This window comes from Thalassophryne amazonica, chromosome 10 (assembly GCF_902500255.1).
Source record: "Thalassophryne amazonica chromosome 10, fThaAma1.1, whole genome shotgun sequence".
NCBI classification, from domain to species: Eukaryota; Metazoa; Chordata; class Actinopteri; order Batrachoidiformes; family Batrachoididae; genus Thalassophryne; species Thalassophryne amazonica.
Window position 1 is genome coordinate 70045310 of NC_047112.1, and position 24947 is coordinate 70070256.

At 41.9% G+C, this 24947-nt stretch overlaps 1 protein-coding gene across 1 annotated transcript in view; it reads left to right on the forward strand.

Moving 5' to 3' along the window:
* The window catches only part of dot1l (DOT1-like histone H3K79 methyltransferase), an 89902-nt gene extending 65331 nt beyond the window's left edge, over positions 1–24571 (forward strand). The window contains 4 exon segments of the mRNA XM_034180222.1: positions 4647–4720; positions 4811–5259; positions 5262–5472; positions 23201–24571. Of these exon segments, the coding sequence (XP_034036113.1) occupies positions 4647–4720; positions 4811–5259; positions 5262–5472; positions 23201–23211 (745 nt within the window). The 3' untranslated portion in view covers positions 23212–24571.
* Positions 24572–24947: the final 376 nt, after the last annotated feature.

The following is a 24947-nucleotide window of genomic DNA, read 5'->3' on the forward strand; positions in this document are numbered from 1 at the left end:
TAAACACCCGCAAAAACCCGAATATGCTCATATTCTGGTTTTTAAAACCCGAATAAGACCTCTGGGTTACTCCTTTTCTAACCCGCATATCAGGTCATATAAACGTGCATTGGAATATCCCCATAGAAAGGAACATTATTTTGTGTTCTGTGCATGTCCTATCCGCAAGGAATCTTGGTCTTTTGAGTACAGCAGCTACTTGTATGCGGTGCGCGCAACCCACCGGACACCACAGAAGCAGATGTAAACAACGCATTGTGTTCTGCGTCCTTATCAGGTGGGCCGGTCGCGGCACCAGTCGGCATCACCGCGATTGCTCTGCCTCCGATGCACTTACTGAGTCTGCGGGCTCGATAAACGCCGCAGCGGGCCACTCACACCGCCCCCCTCGCTGCTGTGCGGAGCTGCGCCAACTCTGGCAACAGGTCCAGAGACTACGCTCGCTGTTTTGATGCTGAGGCGCTCCGGCAGCCCGCAGGGATAGATTTCTTGCGAAGAAATCCACAGCGCCGCAGAGTTTCGGTAACCACTGCCGCAGAGCTCCGTGGCCGTGACTTGGATTCTTTCTGGGTCCCGCATCCGTACCCCTGGAGGCAGTGAGCGAAGGGAGAGCACGCGCATTGTGTTCTGCGTGTGTCTGTTTCTAATTTTCTTGCCCAGAAGAAAAAAGAGAGAGTTTACACAGGAGAGAAAAGTGCAAAAATGTTAATGCCTGTTTGAGAAAGTGTATAAAGTGTGTAGTGAGGGGGTTTATAGCCTTAAAACATCTATAATAATTCTAAAAAAATAACGCTGACTACTTCACGGATTTCGCCTATTGCGGGTTATTCTTAGAACATAACTCCTGCGATAAACGAGGGACCACTGTACTTCATTAGTATCATGAAAGACATGAATATGTCTTTTATTGGTGGTAGAAAGTACGAGGTCTGTCCAAAAAGTATCGGACCTTTTTATTTTTTTCAAAAACCATATGGATTTGAATCGCATGTGATTGCATCAGCCAAGCTTGAACCTTCGTGCGCATGCGTGAGTTTTTTCACGCCTGTCGGTTGCGTCATTCGCCTTTTGAGCAGGCTTTGTGTGAGCAGTGGTCCACCCTCTCATCGTTTTTTTATTGCGAATAAATGTCTGAACGATTTGGAGCTTTGCTGCATCCTTTGCTGCATCAATTTTTTCTTGAAACTGTGAGAGACCTCCAGGTGGACACTGTTCGGAAAATTAATATGGCTTTCAGGGACGATTTTATGGGGATTACACAGATTAAGGAGTGATTCAGACGGTTTAAAGACTGCCCACAACTGCTGAGAGCGCGCCGCGCTCCGAGCGCCGATCGACAGGCTCCAACCCCGCTGGAACAACCAGATCATTTCCAACGTGAAGGCTTTGTTGATCCGGGACGTCGTCTGACTTTCACAAAAAGGCAGAAGGCATGGACATCAGCACTTTTTCGGCACATTCCACTGTTACAGGAGTTTTTTTCATGGAAAGAAAAGCGGAGGGACGCGCCACGGAGCCGTTCATTACGCGGCACAAAACCACCTCCGTGTTGGTCTCACAGGACGGCTTTCAGGTGGATTTCAGACGGCTGTTGGTTGCTTTTCAGTCATGTGATTATCATGGCGCAAAGCAACGCCATGATGAAGCCTCATAGGACATGTTGGGGCATGTCCAGCTCATGCTCAATTTCTCGGATAATCACACGACTGAAAACCACCTCCGTGTTGGTCTCACAGGACGGCTTTCAGGTGGATTTCAGACGGCTGTCGGTTGCTTTTCAGTCGTGTGATTATCTGAGAAATTGAGCATTTGCTGGACATGCCCCAACATGTCCTGTGAGGCTTCATCATGGCGTTGCTTTGCGCCATGCGGCTCCACCGCGACGCGTGGAACTCCTCCGCACGTCTGTCTCAAAGTGCCGAAAAAGTGCTGATGTCCACGTTTTTTCACAATTCCTGTGCTAGTCAGACAACATACCGGATCAAGACAGCGTCTAGTTTAGAAATGAACGGCACATTCCACTGTTACAGGAGTTTTTGTCATGGAAAGAGGAGCGGAGTTCCGCTAGCTCTGCTTTTCAGTTAAATACTTTGTGAAGAGCATTTAGAACCACAGTTTATTGAGGTGTTATTTTACTTAGCTGCTTTAGCATTTATGGAAAAGCTGGCACACGCTGAAAGTAAGAGGCCACAGTGCCCGTTACCCGGTTTAGAAAAATCACTCTATAAGGTGTGTTGTTCACATTTGGTTCCATTATTTGTTCCGTTGGTTCAGTTTCCATTTCGAGTGCTGTCATTACTGTCTGAGAACTAAAGTGTCACAGAAATCTTCATTCTGAAACAATCCACTATATATAGATGGTAGAACTGCTGTATTAGGAGCATGTTTCAGAGGCTACCAAACTGTAGTTGTGAGATGGATTTGTATCACATGTCTCTGGTCTGTATTGATTTGGTCTTGTGTAGTTACGTGACCCACCCACAGATGGAGCTCCCACTCTGCAGCGGGTGGGAGCTCATAAATGAACAACAGTGATAATAACACAAACAGGAATACAACCTACAGACATAATCAGGCATGAGTAAAGAGAAATGAAATGGAAACATTGTGTGGTAGTGATGCATTGCTTAGCCAGTTGGTCCCCGGGCGCCGGCCTGTGGCTGCCCACTGCTCCTAGTGGTTGGATTGTGTGTAACTGTAATTGGGGCGGTTTAAATGCAGAGGACAAATTTCATATACAACCCCTGGCAAAAATTATGGAATCACCGGCCTCGGAGGATGTTCATTCAGTTGTTTAATTTTGTAGAAAAAAAGTAGATCACAGGCATGACACAAAACTAAAGTCATTTCAAATTGCAACTTTCTGGCTTTAAGTAACACTATAAGAAATCAGGAAAAAAAAAAATTGTGGTAGTCAGTAATGGTTACTGTTTTAGACCAAGCAGAGGGAAAAAAATTTGGAATCACTCAATTCTGAGGAAAAAATGATGGAATCATGAAAAACAAAAGAACGCTCCAACACATCACTAGTATTTTGTTGCACCACCTCTGGCTTTTATAACAGCTTGCAGTCTCTGAGGCATGGACTTAATGAGTGACAAACAGTACTCTTCATCAATCTGGCTCCAACTTTCTCTGATTGCTGTTGCCAGATCATCTTTGCAGGTTGGAGCCTTGTCATGGACCATTTCTTCAACTTCCACCAAAGATTTTCAATTGGATTAAGATCCGGACTATTTGCAGGCCATGACATTGACCCTATGTGTCTTTTTGCAAGGAATGTTTTCACAGTTTTTGCTCTATGGCAAGATGCATTATCATCTTGAAAAATGATTTCATCATCCTCAAACATCCTTTCAATTGATGGGATAAGAAAAGTGTCCAAAATATCAACGTAAACTTGTGCATTTATTGATGATGTAATGACAGCCATCTCCCCAGTGCCTTTACCTGACATGCAGCCCCATATCATCAATGACTGTGGAAATTTACATGTTCTCTTCAGGCAGTCATCTTTATAAATCTCATTGGAACACCACCAAACAAAAGTTCCAGCATCATCATCTTGCCCATGCAGTTTCGAGATTCATCACTGAATATGACTTTCATCCAGTCATCCACAGTCCGCGATTGCTTTTCCTTAGCCCATTGTAACCTTGTTTTTTCTGTTTAGGTGTTAATGATGGCTTTCGTTTAGCTTTTCTGTATGTAAATCCCATTTCCTTTAGGCAGTTTCTTACAGTTCGGTCACAGACGTTGACTCCAGTTTCCTCCCATTCGTTCCTCATTTGTTTTGTTGTGCGTTTTCGATTTTTGAGACATATTGCTTTAAGTTTTCTGTCTTGACGCTTTGATGTCTTCCTTGGTCTACCAGTATGTTTGCCTTTAACAACCTTCCCATGTTGTTTGTATTTGGTCCAGAGTTTAGACACAGCTGACTGTGAACAACCAACATCTTTTGCAACATTGCGTGATGATTTACCCTCTTTTAAGAGTTTGATAATCCTCTCCTTTGTTTCAATTGACATCTCTCGTGTTGGAGCCATGATTCATGTCAGTCCACTTGGTGCAACAGCTCTCCAAGGTGTGATCACTCCTTTTTAGATGCAGACTAATGAGCAGATCTGATTTGATGCAGGTGTTAGTTTTGGGGATGAAAATTTACAGGGTGATTCCATAATTTATTCCTCAGAATTGAGTGAGTCCATATTTTTTTCCCTCTGCTTGATCTAAAAAAAAGTAACCGTTACTGACTGCCACAATTTTTTTCTTGATTTCTTAGTGTTTCTTAAAGCCAGAAAGTTGCCATTTGAAGTGACTTTAGTTTTGTGTCATGTCTGTGATCTGCTTTTTTTCTATAAAATTAAACAACTGAATGAACATCCTCCGAGGCCGGTGATTCCATAATTATTGCCAGGGGTTGTATGTATGTACAGTAAAAATAAAGGCGCTTCCTCTTCCTCTTTTTGCTAAATCATGGTGGGACAGTTCAGCATGCTTGTTCAGTTGATCTTAACTCTGACTTTTATCACAATTATATGTTCTGAGCAAGTAATAGAATAAGAACATTTATGTTTTGCATATTTTATGTGGCTAAAGCACCTTGTTAGTCTCACTTTGTTTAAATGTTTGTTGGTTTGCTTTAGAATTGAAAGAAAAATTGCTACAATTTCCTTGGAGAGCAGAGATGGACCCAACAGAATAGGGGAAAGTGAAAGAGGTAAGAGAACTTTTGGTGAATGAATTTGAAAATTGTATCATGCATTTCTAGATTGTAATACAAATTATTGTTCTTCTCTTCTTTCACTAGGCAGAAAATCTGGCAGCACCAGTGGTAACAGTACAGGCAGTGAGGCCTCGTCATCTTCCTCCATGTCATCTACTGGCAAATGGAAATCCACCTTTTCACCCATTTCTGACCCAAAGCAACCACACTCTGACATGAGACAAGTGGGCTCTCCCTTTGGCATGGGAGGCTCCAGCCGGGGAACAGACTCGGATTCTGACCACAAACAGCATCAGCAAGTGAGGAAAGGGAATGATGGAGAATCCTCCAGCTACATCTCCCCCAACCCTTTCCTCAGTCAGGACGCAGGGCCTCGAGTTGGAGGCAGCAGTGGTGGGATGGCCCAGGGAGGTAGTGGTTTAGACCAACGCCAGGCCTTCCAAAAGCTGAAGACTGGTAGCAGCTTAGCCAGCCAGAACCTCTTCATTTCTGCTGCTGCCAGCAGCGGAGGAGGCATTCTGAGTAACAAAGTGGAAGCAGTCCTGCAGCAGTGTCGTCAGCAGTCGGGTCCACAGTAGGACAGTACCTGGGGTCTCAGTTCCCGCTTGGAGGGACCTCGGTCTTACAGTCCTTGTTTGGTGCCCAGACAGGTGGAACCACAGTGAGTGGGTCCTCACGACTCGTCAATGGACACTCTGCACTGGGAAGCTTCTCTAATGCCGGATTGGCAGGGGGGGCAGCTGGAGGTAAGGCTCAGGATCAACAAACTCAACATTTCTTCTTCATTTGAAGTTGTAGCTTAGGATTTTTGAACAGTTAGCATGAGGTCAACTAATGCTGATCGGAGTGGAAATGGATCTCCTCTTGGATCAAGTAAGCGGAGGTATAGTGCTGTTGCCTGTCTGCCGATGTCGCTGACAGTTTGTTGCTTGCTTTGACTTGGGACTGGCTGCTTTAGTGCTACAATTGAAAACACCCTTGGAAAATGTTACATATTTTCACCGACGTACTGAACGTAATGATGCTTAACAAAAATACAGCAAATGCAAAAATCCACAAACATGAAATTATTTGATCTAATTGTAAATTAACTTTTGATGACCAAAATAGCGGTGAATTGTTTGTAAGTTTCTGTGGGTGTTCTCTGTTGGAGGTTTATGTCAGAGTCATTTCACTCACTAGCAAAAACTCATCAAAACAAAACACTATTGAGTCTTTTAACGGATTGCCTGCGGTGACATGGTTCTGGTCTGGTTCTGGTTGCAGTGGAGTGACTCTGTTTGCTTTCAGTGTGCTTGTCCTGCTTGGCTCAGTCCTTGCTTCTCTCTTTGTCCCCTTCCTTCTTGCTGTCTTTGCCACTTCTGTCTGCTCTCTTCACTGCCCCCCCCCCCCCCCCCCCCCCCGCTACATTTCTGCTGTTTGATTTGCAGGGATATTTCACCACGTGGTGCCCTCAGTGTCCTCTCATCAGTTTGGGGCCTCACTGCCCACCTCTGGAGGTCTCAGCTTACTGCTCAGTCTCTCCTCCACTTCCTCCGCCACAACTCCTCAGCACACCACTCCCCAACCTGCCTCCGCACGCCTCGTCTCCATGTCCTCATCTCTCCCCCTTCCTCAGTCCAACAGCCGCACTCAGTCAGTCTTGCACAGCTCTTCTCCCACACTGTCCTTGCCCCCTCCGCCTCCCCTACAGAGTGCTTCTTCCTCATCAGCACCCACACACTCTGAAGCCTCGCCATGCTCTCAGTCAGAATCCATCCACGCCATTCGCCTGTCTCATTCCTCTGTGCACCATCACAGAGCACAGTCATCCATTTCTGCCTCCTCTTCATCCTCCTTGCTGTCAACGTCGTCTTCCTCCTTCTCCTCCCCCTCTTCTCGTCCATTTGCTGTGTACTACTCTTCACGGCTGCCCCCTCCACCACCGGCTAACGGCTCAGGTGGTGGCGGGGGCATGTGGAAGGCCCCAGGCATGCACAGCACCTGCACAACTTCACACCTCCCTAGCTCCCAATCTAGATAGGGCTACGGGAAGGTGGAGGGATGAGGAAGGAGGGGGAATGGGTGAATATCAGAGGGTGGAGAGAATGCGAGTCTGGTTGAGGGGGGGTAGGGGTGGGGGGAGAGACACGCGATACCTGGTTTGCCTGTACTCCCACAAGTGTATGTGTTTGAGTAAGGTAAGTAGGTACTTGGGCATAGGCAGTTGTAATTATTGTCCAAGAGGAGTGTGAACAGGATTTAGAGCTGGGCGATATAGACTAAAATTCTTAGCAGAGTTTAAATTGTTTGCATGATATTGGTATTATATTGCAGTATTTATTATTTGAGTATAATGCTTGTACAGAGCATCCGGAATGCATTCACAGCACTTCACCTTTTCCACATTTGTTATGTTACAGACTTTTTCCAACATGGAGTAAATTAATTTTTCCTTTAAAATTCTGCCCACAACACCCCATAATGACAACATGAAAAAGGTTGTTGTTTTTATTATTATTTTTTGCAAATCTATTAAAAATAAAAACTAAGAAATGACATGTTCATAAATATTCACAGGCTTTTCTTAATACTTTGTTGATGCACCTTTGGCAGCAATTACAGCCTTGGGTCTTCTTGAATATGATGCCACAACCTTGGTGCACCTATCTTTGGGCAGTTTGGTCCATTCTTCTTTGCAGCACCTCTCAAGCTCCATCAGATTGGATGGGGAACGTCGGTGCACAGCCATTTTCAGATCTCTCCAGAGATGTTCAGTTGGATTCAGGTCTGGGCTCTGGCTGGACCACTGAGGGACAGTCACAGAGTTTTGAGGGGAAAAAATGAATTTCATCCATTTTAAAATAAGGCTGTAACATAACAAATTGTGGAAAAACTAAAGTGCTCTGAATACTTTCTGGATGCTCTGTATGTCACTCTGATTTCTCACTGAGCTTCTCAAGTGTTTTATTCAGTACATCCACTGCTTCCACAAAGATCACTGTGTCTACAAAGTCAGGGACTGTGGACCTTTCCTTGCCTACAAAGGCACACAAGTTAATGGACTCCACTACTTTACCCAACACCTAGTTCATGCAGGCATTGAACAGAGTACGGGTCAGAATGCTTCAGAAACTTCATTCTGTACAGCACTCTCAGTACCTTTGTATAGAGGTTATGTACATGATGTAGTCAAACCTGGAAACCAGCAGTATAACATCATACTGGATACTAAACAAAGCCACAGCAGTTGTGTTCACTCGTCCATAAACTGTGTTGTTAGTTGTCACAGGGTGGACAATGGGACAGTCCACATTCTGAGAACAGAAATCAAATAGTTTTAGACTCAAACATAACGGCTTTAATACTGTTTCAAGCCTGTGAGCTCCAGTTTTATTAACAATCATTAAAGCTGAACCAGCAGCGTTGGATCTCACAGTGTAGACAAGGGGACACATGGTTCTTTAGCATGAAGCTAATGAGAGCTTGAAACTGCTCCTGGACAGCATGCCAGTCAGGTTACTTTTGCAGCCAAGGCTGTACCTGGGTAGACTGGGACAATGCAGGTTAAGTGTCCTGTCCAAGAACATAGACAGGTAGCATTAAGCTCTACATGTTAGTAATTTAACTCCTTGTCCTACTGAGCTACTTGGCTTGGAAAGTATGAGCCTTCAGTCACTTTAAGTCCAGGGCCAAACATCAAGGCACTCGGGATCAACCGGTTATCGGCGTGGCCGCTTATCTGCACTGATATTCAACATTATTACAGTTACAGGTATCTGCCATTTCTAAATCAGATTTGGCAGAAAGCGTATTTAATTTTGCAGCGCTCAGTGTTGAGACTCAGTCACCAGTTCTGCCTTCATTTGAAGGCTGATGTGTGCATTTTCAAACAACTTGAAGTTTGCATGTGGCCAGAGCGCACCACTTTTTGCTTGTGTGTGGCCACTCCAAAGTAGTAATATAAGAGTCCACACTCCCAGTGCTGCCCACTAAATGCCAACATCCCTTCATGGACAGTGGCATGACGCCTCCCAACCGGGCAAAATATTGGTGCAGTGCCCAGATGTTAATGAATTTTCAGTGAGGATTCACAACTGAACACACTCAGAATACAAACAAAATACGTGTTAAAATGCCATTCTGACCTGGATATCAAGCCAGTAAATCAACATTAAATCATGTCAGGAAAGTATTAAACTTACTCTGACACCCACAACATTCCCAAATATTAGTGTTGAAAGTTGCACGGATCTGCGCTGTTAAGCTGCGCTGCTGAACTGAGCTGCTGCTGTTTTCAGCACAGCGCGGCTCCTAAAACCATTACCAAACATTTACATATATTTTCACCCAAGAATCCTTTATTGACTGAGTTTCTTTCATGAAGTCAGTGGTGTGTGTGCACATCTCTGTGTGTGAGTGGTGTGTGTAAAGCCTGGTTCACACAGCAGGATTTTAAAATTATCTGTAGGTTTCCAAAACCTGAGATCACACATGTGGAGATAAAAAAAAAAATCGTAGATCCGACAGGTTTGGTGGTACAGTGTGTGGTGTTCAACCACACGGTCAAGTCAACACACCACACACCAACAGATTTCACACACAAACGTTCCCAGGTCAGACAGGAAATCTCGCAAAATCTCTCGAGATTAAATGTGACTTCAGAGTAAACAAACGGAGATACTTTGTGGACTATTTACAACAGAGGAAAAAACAATACAAAAGGAAAAGGCATTCTTTAAAAGAGTGAAGACAGCTTGACCACTGGTAAGTCAGAACAGCTGTTTTGATTTTATTTTCCACTCCGTCACCTCGCTTTCTGATTGGCTGCATGTCACATTCAGCAGGCTCATTTGTGGTCAAAGGACACAACACACGCTGCGATATCGGGCCAAGACAATCCAACCTGTTAAATATCCCAGATTTGCGATCGGAGCGCCCCTGATGTCCTTCCGAGCAGATCAGAGCGCTCTTAACACACCACACATGGCAGGAATATCTGATAAGATTATCTTTAGCATCATCACGATTGTCGGGGCGTCCATAAGATTGTCTGAAGGGGAAGATTTGGGCCAATATCAGCCTAATTGTCGTGTGAACCCGGCATTACTTATGGAAGGAAATATTGTCTCCCTCCTTCCTCCGTTTGTGGCTTTGCCAACATGCGCAGCTTTCCGGCATATTCCACGTGCTTCTTGACGAGACTAATTGAACTTCTGTGCGTGCTGCCTCCTGATTTGCCTGGAATTAAAATGGCGACCGTACCTCCTTGCCAGGACACTGGTCAGTGCGAGTGCAGCCTTTAGTACTCATATATAACCTCTTTGGGTCACTCGGTGTGCTGTTCTGCTCGGTCCAGCACACATTTTCTCCACCTGAACAGCCCCTGGTCTCTCTGTGAGTGAAGCCCCGAGCGGAGCTCCAGGCCACCGTCAAAAGTCTGGTGAAGCTGTGATTAAAACCATAAGTCCTCCAGAGGTGGCTGTGTTCGCAACTGCTGTTTATTTCACAGACGAAACGCGGCTTCCACCTCCTCCGTGTTTGCTCTGTCTGGTTTCATTGTGTTGGAGGTGTGGGTTTGAAGCCTTCAGGGAGGGTGGGGAGGCTTCAGTTTTAAATAGTAGTTTCTTTTTATTTACTCTTTGGTTTTCTGTTTGCTTATATTGAAAACTGAAATTTAGAGTTAGAAAATCCACTGTTAAAATGCAGTAACTGCAGAATGCTGTGAAAGTTGGAGTATTTTTTTACATGCTTAATTAAACCTTTGCTCAAAGGTTCTAAATAAAAGGATAAAAATACTCAAGTGTGAATGAATATCTTTTATGTTTGAGTATAGAATGTAAAATGTAATAAAAGTTGGCCTTTCCATAAAGCTGTTATATATCAACTATTAATTTAAGTAGCCAAAAATGTATAAGTTGTAGTCGGTCTTATCCAGCTATAGTCACTACTTTCCAGTGATTATTTCAACAAAGCCAACATCACTGGCCCACTTATTTTTAAAAGAAGCGCACGGATCCACATTTGTGAACCAGTGTTCCCATATTCAGTCAGAGACTGTGTGACCAGGTTTATCACAAAAATTGAAGTTTTATATGAACTACTAAGAACTGACTGATGGGATGTTGGCAGAATAGTGACGCTGCCTACAATGATTTTAAATCTGTATAGATTGAGGTTTTATGAGTTGCTGTAATTTGTGCAATTTGGTATGATGTTCAAAGGATGTTAAAAACATCCTTCATGAGCTGAACGCACAGTAATGTATTCAGAGGCGCGTGACGAGACGTAATCCCATTAAAAATGTTTAATGAAAAAGGTACATTTACATTCTCTCAAATGGTAGAAAACAGCAGCTCTCTGTCTCACTACATGAACGCTACTGGATGTACATTTTGAAGCCAGGACAAAATGCTGTGTCCATCCAATATTAATGTGTTTCTAACCTTTTAAACATTATTTATGACCTGTACATAACAGGTGACATTAAATATAACAGTGATTAAAAACATAAGTCTTGAATTATTTATTTGATTTTATTCTGCTTCACATAGACCCATTAATGTCTATGAAGGGCCCATCACATCTGAATATGACCCCTTGTTGCCAGCACTGAGGGGCCATTAGCCCGTAACACCCTTTTTTGAAATATGAGTTTATTTTAATTTATATAGCGCCAAATCACAACAGAGTTGCCTCGAGGCGCAATTTTCTTAAATCCTCCAAACCGTGACTATCCAGGGTTGGGACCAGGAAGCAGAGTTGTAGTCTTACACACCTCTCTGTAGCTTCTCTCCCCCTGCCATCCCCTCATTACCCCATCCCCGTAGAGATGGTGCCTGCTCCCAGACCACCAATAACCAGCAAAAATCTATTTAAGCATAAAAATTCAAAAAGAAAAAATAATATAGCACCTTCAACTGCACCACAGACTAAAACAGTTAAATGTGGTCTATTAAACATTAGGTCTCTCTCTTCTAAGTCCCTGTTAGTAAATGATATAATAATTGATCAACATATTGATTTATTCTGCCTTACAGAAACCTGGTTACAGCAGGATGAATATGTTAGCTTAAATGAGTCAACACCCCCGAGTCACACTAACTGCCAGAATGCTCGTAGCACGGGCCGAGGCGGAGGATTAGCAGCAATCTTCCATTCCAGCTTATTAATTAATCAAAAACCCAGACAGAGCTTTAATTCATTTGAAAGCTTGACTCTTAGTCTTGTCCATCCAAATTGGAAGTCCCAAAAAACAGTTTTATTTGTTATTATCTATCGTCCACCTGGTCGTTACTGTGAGTTTCTCTGTGAATTTTCAGACCTTTTGTCTGACTTAGTGCTTAGCTCAGATAAGATAATTATAGTGGGCGATTTTAACATCCACACAGATGCTGAGAATGACAGCCTCAACACTGCATTTAATCTATTATTAGACTCAATTGGCTTTGCTCAAAATGTAAATGAGTCCACCCACCACTTTAATCATATCTTAGATCTTGTTCTGACTTATGGTATGGAAATTGAAGACTTAACAGTATTCCCTGAAAACTCCCTTCTGTCTGATCATTTCTTAATAACATTTACTCTGGTGGACTACCCAGCAGTGGGGAATAAGTTTCATTACACTAGAAGTCTTTCAGAAAGCGCTGTAACTAGGTTTAAGGATATGATTCCTTCTTTATGTTCTCTAATGCCATATACCAACACAGTGCAGAGTAGCTACCTAAACTCTGTAAGTGAGATAGAGTATCTCGTCAATAGTTTACATCCTCATTGAAGACAACTTTGGATGCTGTAGCTCCTCTGAAAAAGAGAGCTTTAAATCAGAAGTGCCTGACTCTGTGGTATAACTCACAAACTCGCAGCTTAAAGCAGATAACCCGTAAGTTGGAGAGGAAATGGCGTCTCACTAATTTAGAAGATCTTCACTTAGCCTGGAAAAAGAGTCTGTTGCTCTATAAAAAAGCCCTCCGTAAAGCTAGGACATCTTACTACTCATCACTAATTGAAGAAAATAAGAACAACCCCAGGTTTCTTTTCAGCACTGTAGCCAGGCTGACAGAGTCAGAGCTCTATTGAGCCGAGTATTCCTTTAACTTTAACTAGTAATGACTTCATGACTTTCTTTGCTAATAAAATTTTAACTATTAGAGAAAAAATTACTCATAACCATCCCAAAGACGTATCGTTATCTTTGGCTGCTTTCAGTGATGCCAGTATTTGGTTAGACTCTTTCTCTCAGATTGTTCTGTCTGAGTTATTTTCATTAGTTACTTCATCCAAACCATCAACATGTCTATTAAACCCCATTCCTACCAGGCTGCTCAAGGAAGCCCTACCATTATTTAATGCTTTGATCTTAAATATGATCAATCTATCTTTATTAGTTGGCTATGTACCACAGGCTTTTAAGGTGGCAGTAATTAAACCATTACTTAAAAAGCCATCACTTGACCCAGCTATCTTAGCTAATTATAGGCCAATCTCCAACCTTCCTTTTCTCTCAAAAATTCTTGAAAGGGTAGTTGTAAAACAGCTAACTGATCATCTGCAGAGGAATGGTCTATTTGAAGAGTTTCAGTCAGGTTTTAGAATTCATCATAGTACAGAAACAGCATTAGTGAAGGTTACAAATGATGTTCTTATGGCCTCAGACAGTGGACTCATCTCTGTGCTTGTTCTGTTAGACCTCAGTGCTGCTTTTGATACTGTTGACCATAAAATTTTATTACAGAGATTAGAACATGCCATAGGTATTAAAGGCACTGCGCTGTGGTGGTTTGAATCATATTTATCTAATAGATTACAATTTGTTCATGTAAATGGGGAGTCTTCTTCACAGACTAAGGTTAATTATTGAGTTCCACAAGGTTCTGTGCTAGGACCAATTTTATTCACTTTATACATGCTTCCCTTAGGCAGTATTATTAGACGGCATTGCTTAAATTTTCATTGTTACGCAGATGATACCCAGCTTTATCTATCCATGAAGCCAGAGGACACACACCAATTAGCTAAACTGCAGGATTGTCTTACAGACATAAAGACATGGATGACCTCTAATTTCCTGCTTTTAAACTCAGATAAAACTGAAGTTATTGTACTTGGCCCCACAAATCTTAGAAACATGGTGTCTAACCAGATCCTTACTCTGGATGGCATTACCCTGACCTCTAGTAATACTGTGAGAAATCTTGGAGTCATTTTTGATCAGGATATGTCATTCAACGCGCATATTAAACAAATATGTAGGACTGCTTTTTTGCATTTACGCAATATCTCTAAAATTAGAAAGGTCTTGTCTCAGAGTGATGCTGAAAAACTAATTCATGCATTTATTTCCTGTAGGCTGGACTATTGTAATTCATTATTATCAGGTTGTCCTAAAAGTTCCCTGAAAAGCCTTCAGTTAATTCAAAATTCTGCAGCTAGAGTACTAACGGGGACTAGAAGGAGAGAGCATATCTTACCCATATTGGCCTCTCTTCATTGGCTTCCTGTTAATTCTAGAATAGAATTTAAAACTCTTCTTCTTACTTATAAGGTTTTGAATAATCAGGTCCCATCTTATCTTAGGGACCTCATAGTACCATATCACCCCAATAGAGCGCTTCGCTCTCAGACTGCAGGCTTACTTGTAGTTCCTAGGGTTTGTAAGAGTAGAATGGGAGGCAGAGCCTTCAGCTTTCAGGCTCCTCTCCTGTGGAACCAGCTCCCAATTCGGATCAGGGAGACAGACACCCTCTCTACTTTTAAGATTTGCTAAAGCTTATAGTTAGGGCTGGATCAGGTGACCCTGAACCATCCCTTAGTTATGCTGCTATAGACTTAGACTGCTGGGGGGTTCCCATGATGCACTGAGTGTTTCTTTCTCTTTTTGCTCTGTATGCACCACTCTGCATTTAATCATTAGTGATTGATCTCTGCTCCCCTCCACAGCATGTCTTTTTCCTGGTTCTCTCCCTCAGCCCCAACCAGTCCCAGCAGAAGACTGCCCCTCCCTGAGCCTGGTTCTGCTGGAGGTTTCTTCCTGTTAAAAGGGAGTTTTTCCTTCCCACTGTCGCCAAGTGCTTGCTCACAGGGGGGTCGTTTTGACCGTTGAGGTTTTTACGTAATTATTGTATGGCCTTGCCTTACAATATAAAGCGCCTTGGGGCAACTGTTTGTTGTGATTTGGCGCTATATAAATAAAATTGATTGATTGATTGATTGAAGGCGCTTCACACAAGTAAGGTCTAACTTTACTAACCCTCAGAACAGCAGTGGTAAGGAAAAACTCCCTCTGAGGAAGAAACCTCAAGCAGACCAGACTCAAAGGGGTGACCCTCTGCTTGGGCCATGCTACAGACATAAATTACAGAACAATTCACAAAACGAATATACAGTGGTCCCTCATTTATCACGGGAGTTACATTCTAAAAATAACCCGCGATAAGCGAAATTCGCGAAGTAGTCAGCGCTATTTTTTGCAGTTATTATAGATGTTTTAAGGCTGTAAAACCCCTCACTACACACTTTATACACTTTTCTCAAACAGGCATTAACATTTCTCACTTTTCTCTCCTGTGTAAACACTCTTTTTTCTTCTGGGCGAGAAGATTATAAACAGACACACGCAGAACTCTCCCTTCGCTCACTGCCTCCGGAGGTATGGATGCAGGACCTGCAAAGAATCCAAGTCCTCTCTCGGTGGTCACGGAGCTTTGCGGCTGCGGTCAACATCCGCATCAAATCAGCGAGCGTAGTCTCTGGACCTGTTGCCAGATTTGGCGCAGCTCCGCACAGCAGATAGGAGGGCGGTGTGAGTGGCCCGCTTCTGCGTTTACCGAGCCCGCAGACTCAGTAAGCGCATCGGAGGCAGTGAGAGCAATGTCCGTGGGCGGTGGGTGGACGGGCAGTGAGACCGGCCCGTCTAATAAGGACGCAGAACACAATGCGCTGTTAAAAAAAAAAAAAAAAAGAGCATGCAAAATTGCACACAAAAAAAATCTGTGAAACTGCGAGGCCGCGAAAGGTGAACCGCGTTATAGCGAGGGACCACTGTACAGAAAATGCTGTTGGTGCACAGGACAGGAGGGTCTCCAGCACAAATACCACACCCATCTCTGGATGGAACTGCACCTTAAACAGAGAAAAAACATAATCAGGCATCAGAAAGACAAGAAATACAATATAATTTGCCAGCATTAAACAACAAGAAAAACAGGAAATACCAAGGTGATCGCCGGCCACTAGCCCTAAACTTCACTAAAAGACCCAGAATTTAGGTAGAGTTGAGGCTGCGGCCTGCTCCGTTTCCTAATAAAATGCATTAAGAGTAAAAAGCGTAGAACTATACTATGCCAGTATGCTAGCCATACAAAAGGGAAAATAAGTGCACTTTTAGTCTGGACTTGAAAGTCTCTACAGAATCTGACTGTTTTATTGACGCAGGGAGATCATTCCACAGAACAGGGGCATGATAAGAGAAAGCTCTATGACCCGCAGACTTATTCACCCTAGGGGACACAAAGTAGTCCTGCACCCTGAGAACGCAAAGCCTGGGCCGGTACCTAAGGTTTAATTAGGTCAGCTAGGTAGGGAGGTGCCAGTCCATGAACAATTTTATAGACCAGTAGCAGAACCTTAAAATCTGATCTCACTGGGGCAGGAAGTCAGTGAAGTGATGCGAAAATGGTTGTAATGTGGTCGAACTTTCTGCTTCGTGTCAAAAGTCTGGCTGCAGCATTTTGAAGCAATTGGAGAGCCCTAATGCTGGACTGTGATAAACCAGAAAATAGAACATTGTAGTAGTCCAATCTTGAAGAGGTGGTTAAGGCATGCTGTGATATGTTTAACCTAATGTCTTCTATTTTCTTCTCAAAGTAACCCAGGAAATCTTGTGCTGTTAAAGGAGAGCGAACTACAGGTGGTTGTCCATGAATCAGTGTTGCCACCGTGTCGAGCAAGAACTTTGATTTATGCTTGTTTTTGTTGATCAAATCAGAGTAATAGGTCCGCTTTGTAGTCGGTAATGCATGCTTATAGTCTAAGATAGCATCACACCATGCAAGGTGGAATACTTCTAATTTTGAACTACGCCATTTCCATTCTAGACCTCTAGCCTTATGCTTGAGGTCACGCAGGTAATCACTGAACCAAGGTGACTGATTTGGGGGAGCGCGGTTTTAACACAGGTGGCGCAGTCATGTTGAGTGTAGTTTTGAGCACTTAGTTTAAACTATCCAGAAGACTGTCTGTCTACTGATTGGGTATTTGCCAAATGTGAAGCTAAGACATTACGCAGTCTAGTCTAGCTTCGAGTTCAGTCATAGTCGAGGAGTTGATGCATCGCCGTAGTGATATATAAGGTTGTTGTTCCACTAAACATGGCAACGAAACTGTAAACTTAATAAGTGAGTGATCAGAGACCACTGATGTAAGAGGCATGATGTCAGTATTCGTGACAGCAATACCATGTGCGAGAACCAAATCCAGGGTGTTTCCACTAATGTGCATCGAGTCCTGAATGCATTGCTGAAATCCTAATGCATCCGCAATCTTCATAAATGATTTGTAGAGGGGATCAGAAGGCTTATTTATATGATCGTTAAAGTCACCAGTGATCAGAATGTTATCTGTACTACAATCCCTGGCAATAATTATGGAATCACCGGCCTCGAAGGATGTTTATTCAGTTGTTTAATTTTGTAGAAAAAAAGCAGATCACAGACATGACACAAAACTAACGTCATTTCAAATGGCAATTTTCTGGCTTTAAGAAACACTATAAAAAATCAGGAAAAATAATTGTGGCAGTCAGTAATGGTTACTTTTGTAGACCAAGCAGAGGGAAAAAAATATGGACTCACTCAATTCTGAGGAATAAATTATGGAATCACCCTGTAAATTTTCATCCCCAAAACTAACACCTGCATCAAATCAGATCTGCTCGTTAGTCTGCATCTGAAAAGGAGTGATCACACCTTGGAGAGCTGTTGCACCAAGTGGACTGACATGAATCATGGCTCCAACACGAGAGATGTCAATTGAAACAAAGGAGAGGATTATCAAACTCTTAAAAGAGGGTAAATCATCATGCAGTGTTGCAAAAGATGTTGGTTGTTCACAGTCAGCTGTCTAAACTCTGGACCAAATACAAACAACATGGGAAGGTTGTTAACGGCAAACATACTGGTAGACAAAGGAAGACATCAAAGCATCAAGACAGAAAACTTAAAGCAATATGTCTCAAAAATCGAAAATGCACAACAAAACAAATGAGGAACGAATGGGAGGAAACTGGAGTCAACGTCTGTGACCGAACTGTAAGAAACCGCCTAAAGGAAATGGGATTTACATACAGAAAAGCTAAATGAAAGCCATCATTAACACCTAAACAGAAAAAAAACAAGGTTACAATGGGCTAAGGAAAAGCTATCGTGGACTGTGGATGACTGGATGAAAGTCATATTCAGTGATGAATCTCGAATCTGCATTGGGCAAGGTGATGATGCTGGAACTTTTGTTTGGTGCCGTTCCAATGAGATTTATAAAGATGACTGCCTGAAGAGAACATGTAAATTTCCACAGTCATTGATGATATGGGGCTGCATGTCAGGTAAAGGCACTGGGGAGATGGCTGTCATTACATCATCAATAAATGCACACGTTTACGTTGATATTTTGGATACTTTTCTTATCCCATCAATTGAAAGGATGTTTGGGGATGATGAAATCATTTTTCAAGATGATAATGTATCTTGCCATAGAGCAAAAACTGTGAAAACATTCCTTGCAAAAAGACACATAGGGTCAATGTCATGGCCTGCAAATAGTCCGGATCTTAATCCAATTGAAAATCTTCGGTGGAAGTTGAAGAAAATGGTCCATGACAAGGCTGGAGCCAGACTGATGAAGAGTACTGTTTGTCACTCATTAAGTCCATGCCTCAGAGACTGCAAGCTGTTATAAAAGCCAGAGGTGGTGCAACAAAATACTAGTGATGTGTTGGAGCGTTTTTGTTTTTCATGATTCCATAATTTTTTCCTCAGAATTGAGTGATTCCATATTTTTTTTTCCCTCTGCTTGGTCTAAAAAAGTGACCGTTACTGACTGCCACAATTTTTTTTCCTGATTTCTTATAGTGTTTCTTAAAGCCAGAAAGTTGCCATTTGAAATGACTTTAGTTTTGTGTCATGTCTGTGATCTGCTTTTTTTTCTACAAAATTAAACAACTGAATGAACATCCTCCGAGGCCGGTGATTCCATAATTTTTGCCAGGGGTTGTAATTGACAAGTTAGAGATGAACGCACCAAGTTCATCTAAGAATTCAGAATATGGGCCAGGAGGCCTATATACAGTGACAAAGTAATATGGCTGATTTTTATTCTTCTGACCTTGGCAATGCTTAATATCCTGAGCGGAGAATCAGATGCTCAAACGAGTTATCTTTGTGACCCCCAACAGCTAATAAGCTAAACCTACATTTATAAATAAGAGCAACACCCCCACCTTGCTTCACATCACAAGGGACATGACTATATTTATTTTTACACCTTTGCACTACGGGAGTTGTCTTTTAATTTTGTTGTACCTTGTGTATAATGACAATAAAAAGCATTCTATTCTAAATGTATATGCTGGTGGGCAGGCCTCATTTAAGGGGAGGACAGCTGTACGTTTAAGCCAGGTTTCACATAACCCAATCATACCTAAGTGATGATCAAGAATTGGATCATTAATCAACAATGATTTTGACGATAGTGATCTTATGTTAATGAGACCCAGACTAAGGACCTCAGTGGGGTTGACAGTTGAACTGTTTGGGTTTCGGGGTATTCCAGAGTAGCATATATAAGATGCCTAGAAGTAGGTTTAGGTTTAAGGCATTCCAAGCACGTTGTTGGTAGCAGACACGAAATCTTTGATATTGCTGGAACAACCATTGGGCCATCCTCAATTTCAACATCATACAGTGTAGTAATGGGTATTACGTTTGCAAAGCATATCCCTCTATGATTTTTTTATAGACACGTCTACGGAAGCAGGCCACAGTCTCAACTTGTTGAATTTCCCTCTCTGGCAGATAAACTGCACTATCACCATAGTGGATTTTCTGCACTAATTTCTAAGCTAAGCTAATGGTTTCCACGCCCACATTTGTCATAAGCCTTGCAGGGTCTCTAATCACAAGCTCCATAGCATGCTGCAAATTCCTAATGTTACCCTCCCTGTAGAGCTCTATCTATGTTCACATACAAGATGGTGGCACCTTCCCCAGTAGGGTGGAGGCCATCCGGCATTAGCAAGCCACAGTGGCACCAGAATGAAGGCCAATTATCAATAAAGCTAAAGCCTTGCTGTCTACAAAATTGTGCCAGCCACCTATGTAAGGATGTTAGCCTGCTAAACACCTCATCAGTACCCCGGGAGGGGAGGGGACCAGAGGCTATTAATCGATGCCAACACATCTTTCTGGCAAGGCCACAAGTCCTCTCTATGTCCGTTTTTTGTGTCCTCTGAGTGTTTCATCCTGACATCATTGGTGTCGATGTGAATAACTATGTGACTGTATCTCATGTCATGTTCCTTAGTCTGTGTTCCCTTCTGAGGGTCAGCACCCTAAGATGGGATGCAATGTCGGGAGCTCTGGCCCCAGGAATACATTTAATGTCAGCTGGCATCTGCAATCTGACTTTGCGGGTGATAGAATCCCCTATCACTGAAGTCGAATAGAATAGAAAAAACTTTGTCCCCAAAAGGAAATTTGTCCTGGGCACAGTGCTACATATTGCTTAAAACAGTACAAAAAACAATAAAACAGATACAAACAACACACATTCAGCCACAGAGTTGGTAAAGTGCAGGTTAAGTACTGTGCAGAGAATCTGATGTACGTGAAGATCTAGTGTTCAGCAGTTTAATAGAAGATGGGACAAAGGACAACTTAAATCTGTTAGCCCTACACTGTGGCACCCTCAGTCTCCGTCCTGAAGGCAGCAGGACATATTCACTGTGAAGAGGATGCTCTGGGTCCTTTGAAATGATTTTCCCTCTTCTTACCACTGCCTCTTCATATAAGGCTTGAACAGGCTGGTAATCTTTTAGTCCCAGCATTTTGGCCTGGAGACAGGAGTGGAAGTCACTCATGGGCTCAGAGTGTTCACATCAGGCAAATCCAAGGGGAGAACCCATTCACAGTTCGCAGTGGTGTGTGATCGGGGTACCACAACCAGGCACCAAGCCCTACTGGGCTTCCTCGACCTAGCCACAGTCCGAAAGCCGTCCTCCACAGCCGGCGTTTCTAGGCTGATGCTAATGGGCACGCTAGCTGGCCCAACACTAACCTCATCTGGAGTGCCCGTAACATGTAACTCCACTGAGCTAAGAAGCTGTTCTAACTTAGGGACACGGACCCTATCTTCCATCATCACGCAGAATTTACGGAGGGTGTAAAGTAGTGTACTTTGTGCACTAGGAAATTCAAGAGCCACGCAAGCATGAGCTAACCAATAATGAATAAGCTAACCACTCCTAAGGCTCACACAGGATTCACACAGGTGTAAATAAATTAATTAAAATTCACAGAAGTTACACTGAAAAAGTAGCAGAAGTATTAGAGTTGTAGGGACAGTTAAAAAAAAAAAAACTCTTATAAGTAAACCACTCCTAAGATTAACACGAGTAAAGTACTAAGCTAAAATTCACAACAGTTACACTGAAAAACTAACAAAAGTATTAAAGAAATGGGGGGAGGGGAGTTCGAACTCAATAACCGCTAACGAAAAATGCTAGCCACTCCTAAGATTTACACAGGAGTAAAATAATTACCTAAAATCCACAGCAGTTGCACTGAAAAACTAACAGAAGCATTAAACGGGTAAAAAAGAAACAGCTATAAAAGTAACGGGGGGGGGGACATAGCTAGCGAAAACTAACTGCTAGCGAATGCTAACTGCTAGTGATTGCTAATCGCTAGCGATTCACAACGGGACTGTAGTTAAATAAGATTCAGAGTAGATACACTTAACAGCCAGAAGAGTGCTAAACATAAATAAAAGAAACATATACAACCATGTAAAGTTCAGAAGAGCGTCACAACAGCAAACAATCCACTGGAAGCCGTAAGGTACAGTGGCGGTTCAGTCTAATGCGGGGTGCCGACTGGAGCTCTGGCGGCTGTATTTATTTAGTTAGTTAGTTAGTTCTTCAACTTCAGAATAATGCTACTTTTACCTTCCTGCACTTTTTGTGTGAAGGTCACATTGAAAGTTTTTGTGAATTAAACATAAGTCTGAAGGCATTTAAAGAAAGTTTTATATTTAAGAGTGTGGTGTTCTAAATTTTGATATCTTTTTGAGACTTTTTTACTGCATGCAAATATCACTTTTTGGTCTCCTACTTTGCTAATAATTGGTATCAGCCCTGAAAAAGTGGTAACATTTGACCCCTGCAAAGCACTGCAACACTGTAGTGTACTGCAGCATTAGACATAATCCATACCAGTGGTGACGTGAATGCTTCTATATCGCCCAGCCATACTGGGATTAACACTATTTCAATATTTCATCAATTTATATCAAGGTTAATAAATATTTGAACACTGACTATTTCATGGAGCTATTCCACAGAGCACATTCCTTCCTGTTGAATCCCGGATAGCAAATTGGGGCACATTTTTGAAGCATCACATCCATCAGATATTGGACAGTTGACTGCTGAGCTCTTTCAGGTCAGGTGTTTGTTGTTCCGTCACTGTTTATTTTACAGCTAAACATGTTTGACATGTAGCATATGCCAAATGCGTGAGCACGATGGCAAAAATGGCCACATCAACTGTTTGGTACATTATTACAAAGGAAGAGCATCCGAATGCACTCCGAACACCAAACAGTCTGTAAGCCGTTGTGGGTAATTGCAGTAGAACGGCACCCTGCGGAACAGCTCTTTGAAGATGGTGCCAAAGATCATGGGAGGTGGCCAAGAATTTGTCTCTTCTGAGATAATCAAGATGCATCGTCATAATAACATTTATTTGACAGACAAAAATACTTAAAAAGATCAATTTTCTTTAAATGAACCAAAGAGAAAGGGGTCCTAGTTTTTTTTTTTTTTTTTTTTTTTTTTTTTTTTTTTTTTTTTTTTTTTTTAAGGATTGAATCATTTCTTTTTTTCATTTCTTTATTTTTTGTTTGTGTGTGAGCTGGGCAGGAATGGGCACTCCGAAGAAAAAAGATTTTAGTTCATTCTGTTACAAGGGTAAATCATACACCAAAATATATCATTCTTACCCTGTTGCCCTGATTTACATTTAAAATTAATTTACAGTTTATAGTCATTATTAATTGCTTTGAATTTGAATTATTTGTCAAACAACTAAACTGCCAATAACTTAGTCAGTGTCCAGATATTTATGACCCTGGGTGTTTTTTGTGCGAGTGTATTTTTCCTTTTCTGTTGAACTTATAGAAGCACTCAGCCATTTCTTTCTTTCTTCTCTGATGTTTCAGGTAATTTATGAAAACTACCTCAACATTAAGTAACCTATGCAACTGTCCCGGTGTGGACTGCGGCACTGTCCTTGCTCACTGGTGCTTCAACACGTCTGCACTACTCAACCGCCTCCAAGACCGGCTTCTGTCATGGGATTTCTCATACATACACACACTCGCGCACACACACACGCACACTAAACTACACTGCCACTACTGTGACCTTCAGCAAAGTCCTTAGGTACTGATCACATCTCAATGAGTGTTGGATTTTTTTATTTAAATTTTTTGGTGTTTGGCAACATTTTAAAATCTAATATTCAGTAAAAGTTATTTATTTTTCATGATTTAACAGCAGACGAGAAGACACTTTGTTGTGTTCCCAGTGAAAGCTTCAAGGGAACCTTTTATTTAAAAAAAAAAGAAAAAAAAAAGAAAGAAACTTAAAAAAAAACATGTAACACCACAAAAATACCTTTTGTCACAAGCAGGCACTGGATAGCTGGTAAAAAGTAAAATTTCAGCTTTTCCCTTGTGTTTTCTCTTGGACACAGTGTTTCACTGAAGTAGCGTTCAGATATGCTGAGGCCCCACGCATTGATAACATTCAATCACCAGCCAGTTCACTGATCTCAGATCTGACTCTGTTTCTCTGCATGCATGGCTTCTCTCTCTCTCACTCTCTCTCTCATTCTTGTTCTCTGTTCTTCCCGTATTAAAACAAAACTTAAGCCTTGTTTCACACTGGATAGTAAATGAAGTTACTCGAAACACAGGGCATACCGTGGGTCCTTACTTAACACACTTTTGCAGTGATTCCTGGTGAAGCTCGACTCATTTTTCATAATAAAAAATAAAAGGTCAGATTATCTGCCTTGAGGTTTTGTTTCAGGAACAAAACCAAAAGCACCAGCGCGGCATTAAAGAGTGATCCAAACATTTATCGAATCTTTTCAAACCACTCGTCTGCCGTAATCCTCTGATCTGTTCACCTGTATGCATAGTTTGTTACAATGTTTTCTGATAAAACATTTGTAACATATGTGTCTTATGTTACTGGTTCAACAGCTAACTACACTAGCTACTAATGCATGTATGTTAATAGTTGTTCTACTAGTTTTATCTGAAAAACTCAGTTACTAAATATTTGATAGAATATAATAAAAATCATCAATACCTGAAGCCTTCATTTACATTTGTGTTCAAAATAATAGCAGTGTGCTTTCAAAATGTGAGTAAAGCTCAAAATCCTTGAAACAGCTTTTATTTCCATACATGCAAATGGATTGTGAACACACATTCTGTTCCAAATCAATACATGAAGAAAAAATGATCAAAATTATTACTTTATAGAAAGTGAAGAAAGAAGAATGTTAGGCTGTTCAAAAATATCAGTGTCTGTATTTTTTCAAACAGTTACTATATAAAGTGAAAATGCTTGAAAATTTATCTTTTCTGTGAATGACTGAACTCGTATTTAGTTGTACGTATGAACACTGTTTCTGAGACCTGTTTCACATCTGTGTTTCATGGAGTCGACCAGCTTCTGTTTTCCAGTCCAGGACCTTTGGACTACAATCCACAGCTCCTTTGCATTTCTTGTTTTTTCCTCAGAAACAGTATTTTTGATGTCGCCCCACAGGTTTTCTGTTGGATTAAGGTCCTGGGATTGGACTGGATGCTCCATAATGTTAATCTGGTGGGTCTGAAACCAATATGTTGCTGCGTTGCTGGTGTTTTTGGTCTCGTTGTCTTGTTGAAACTC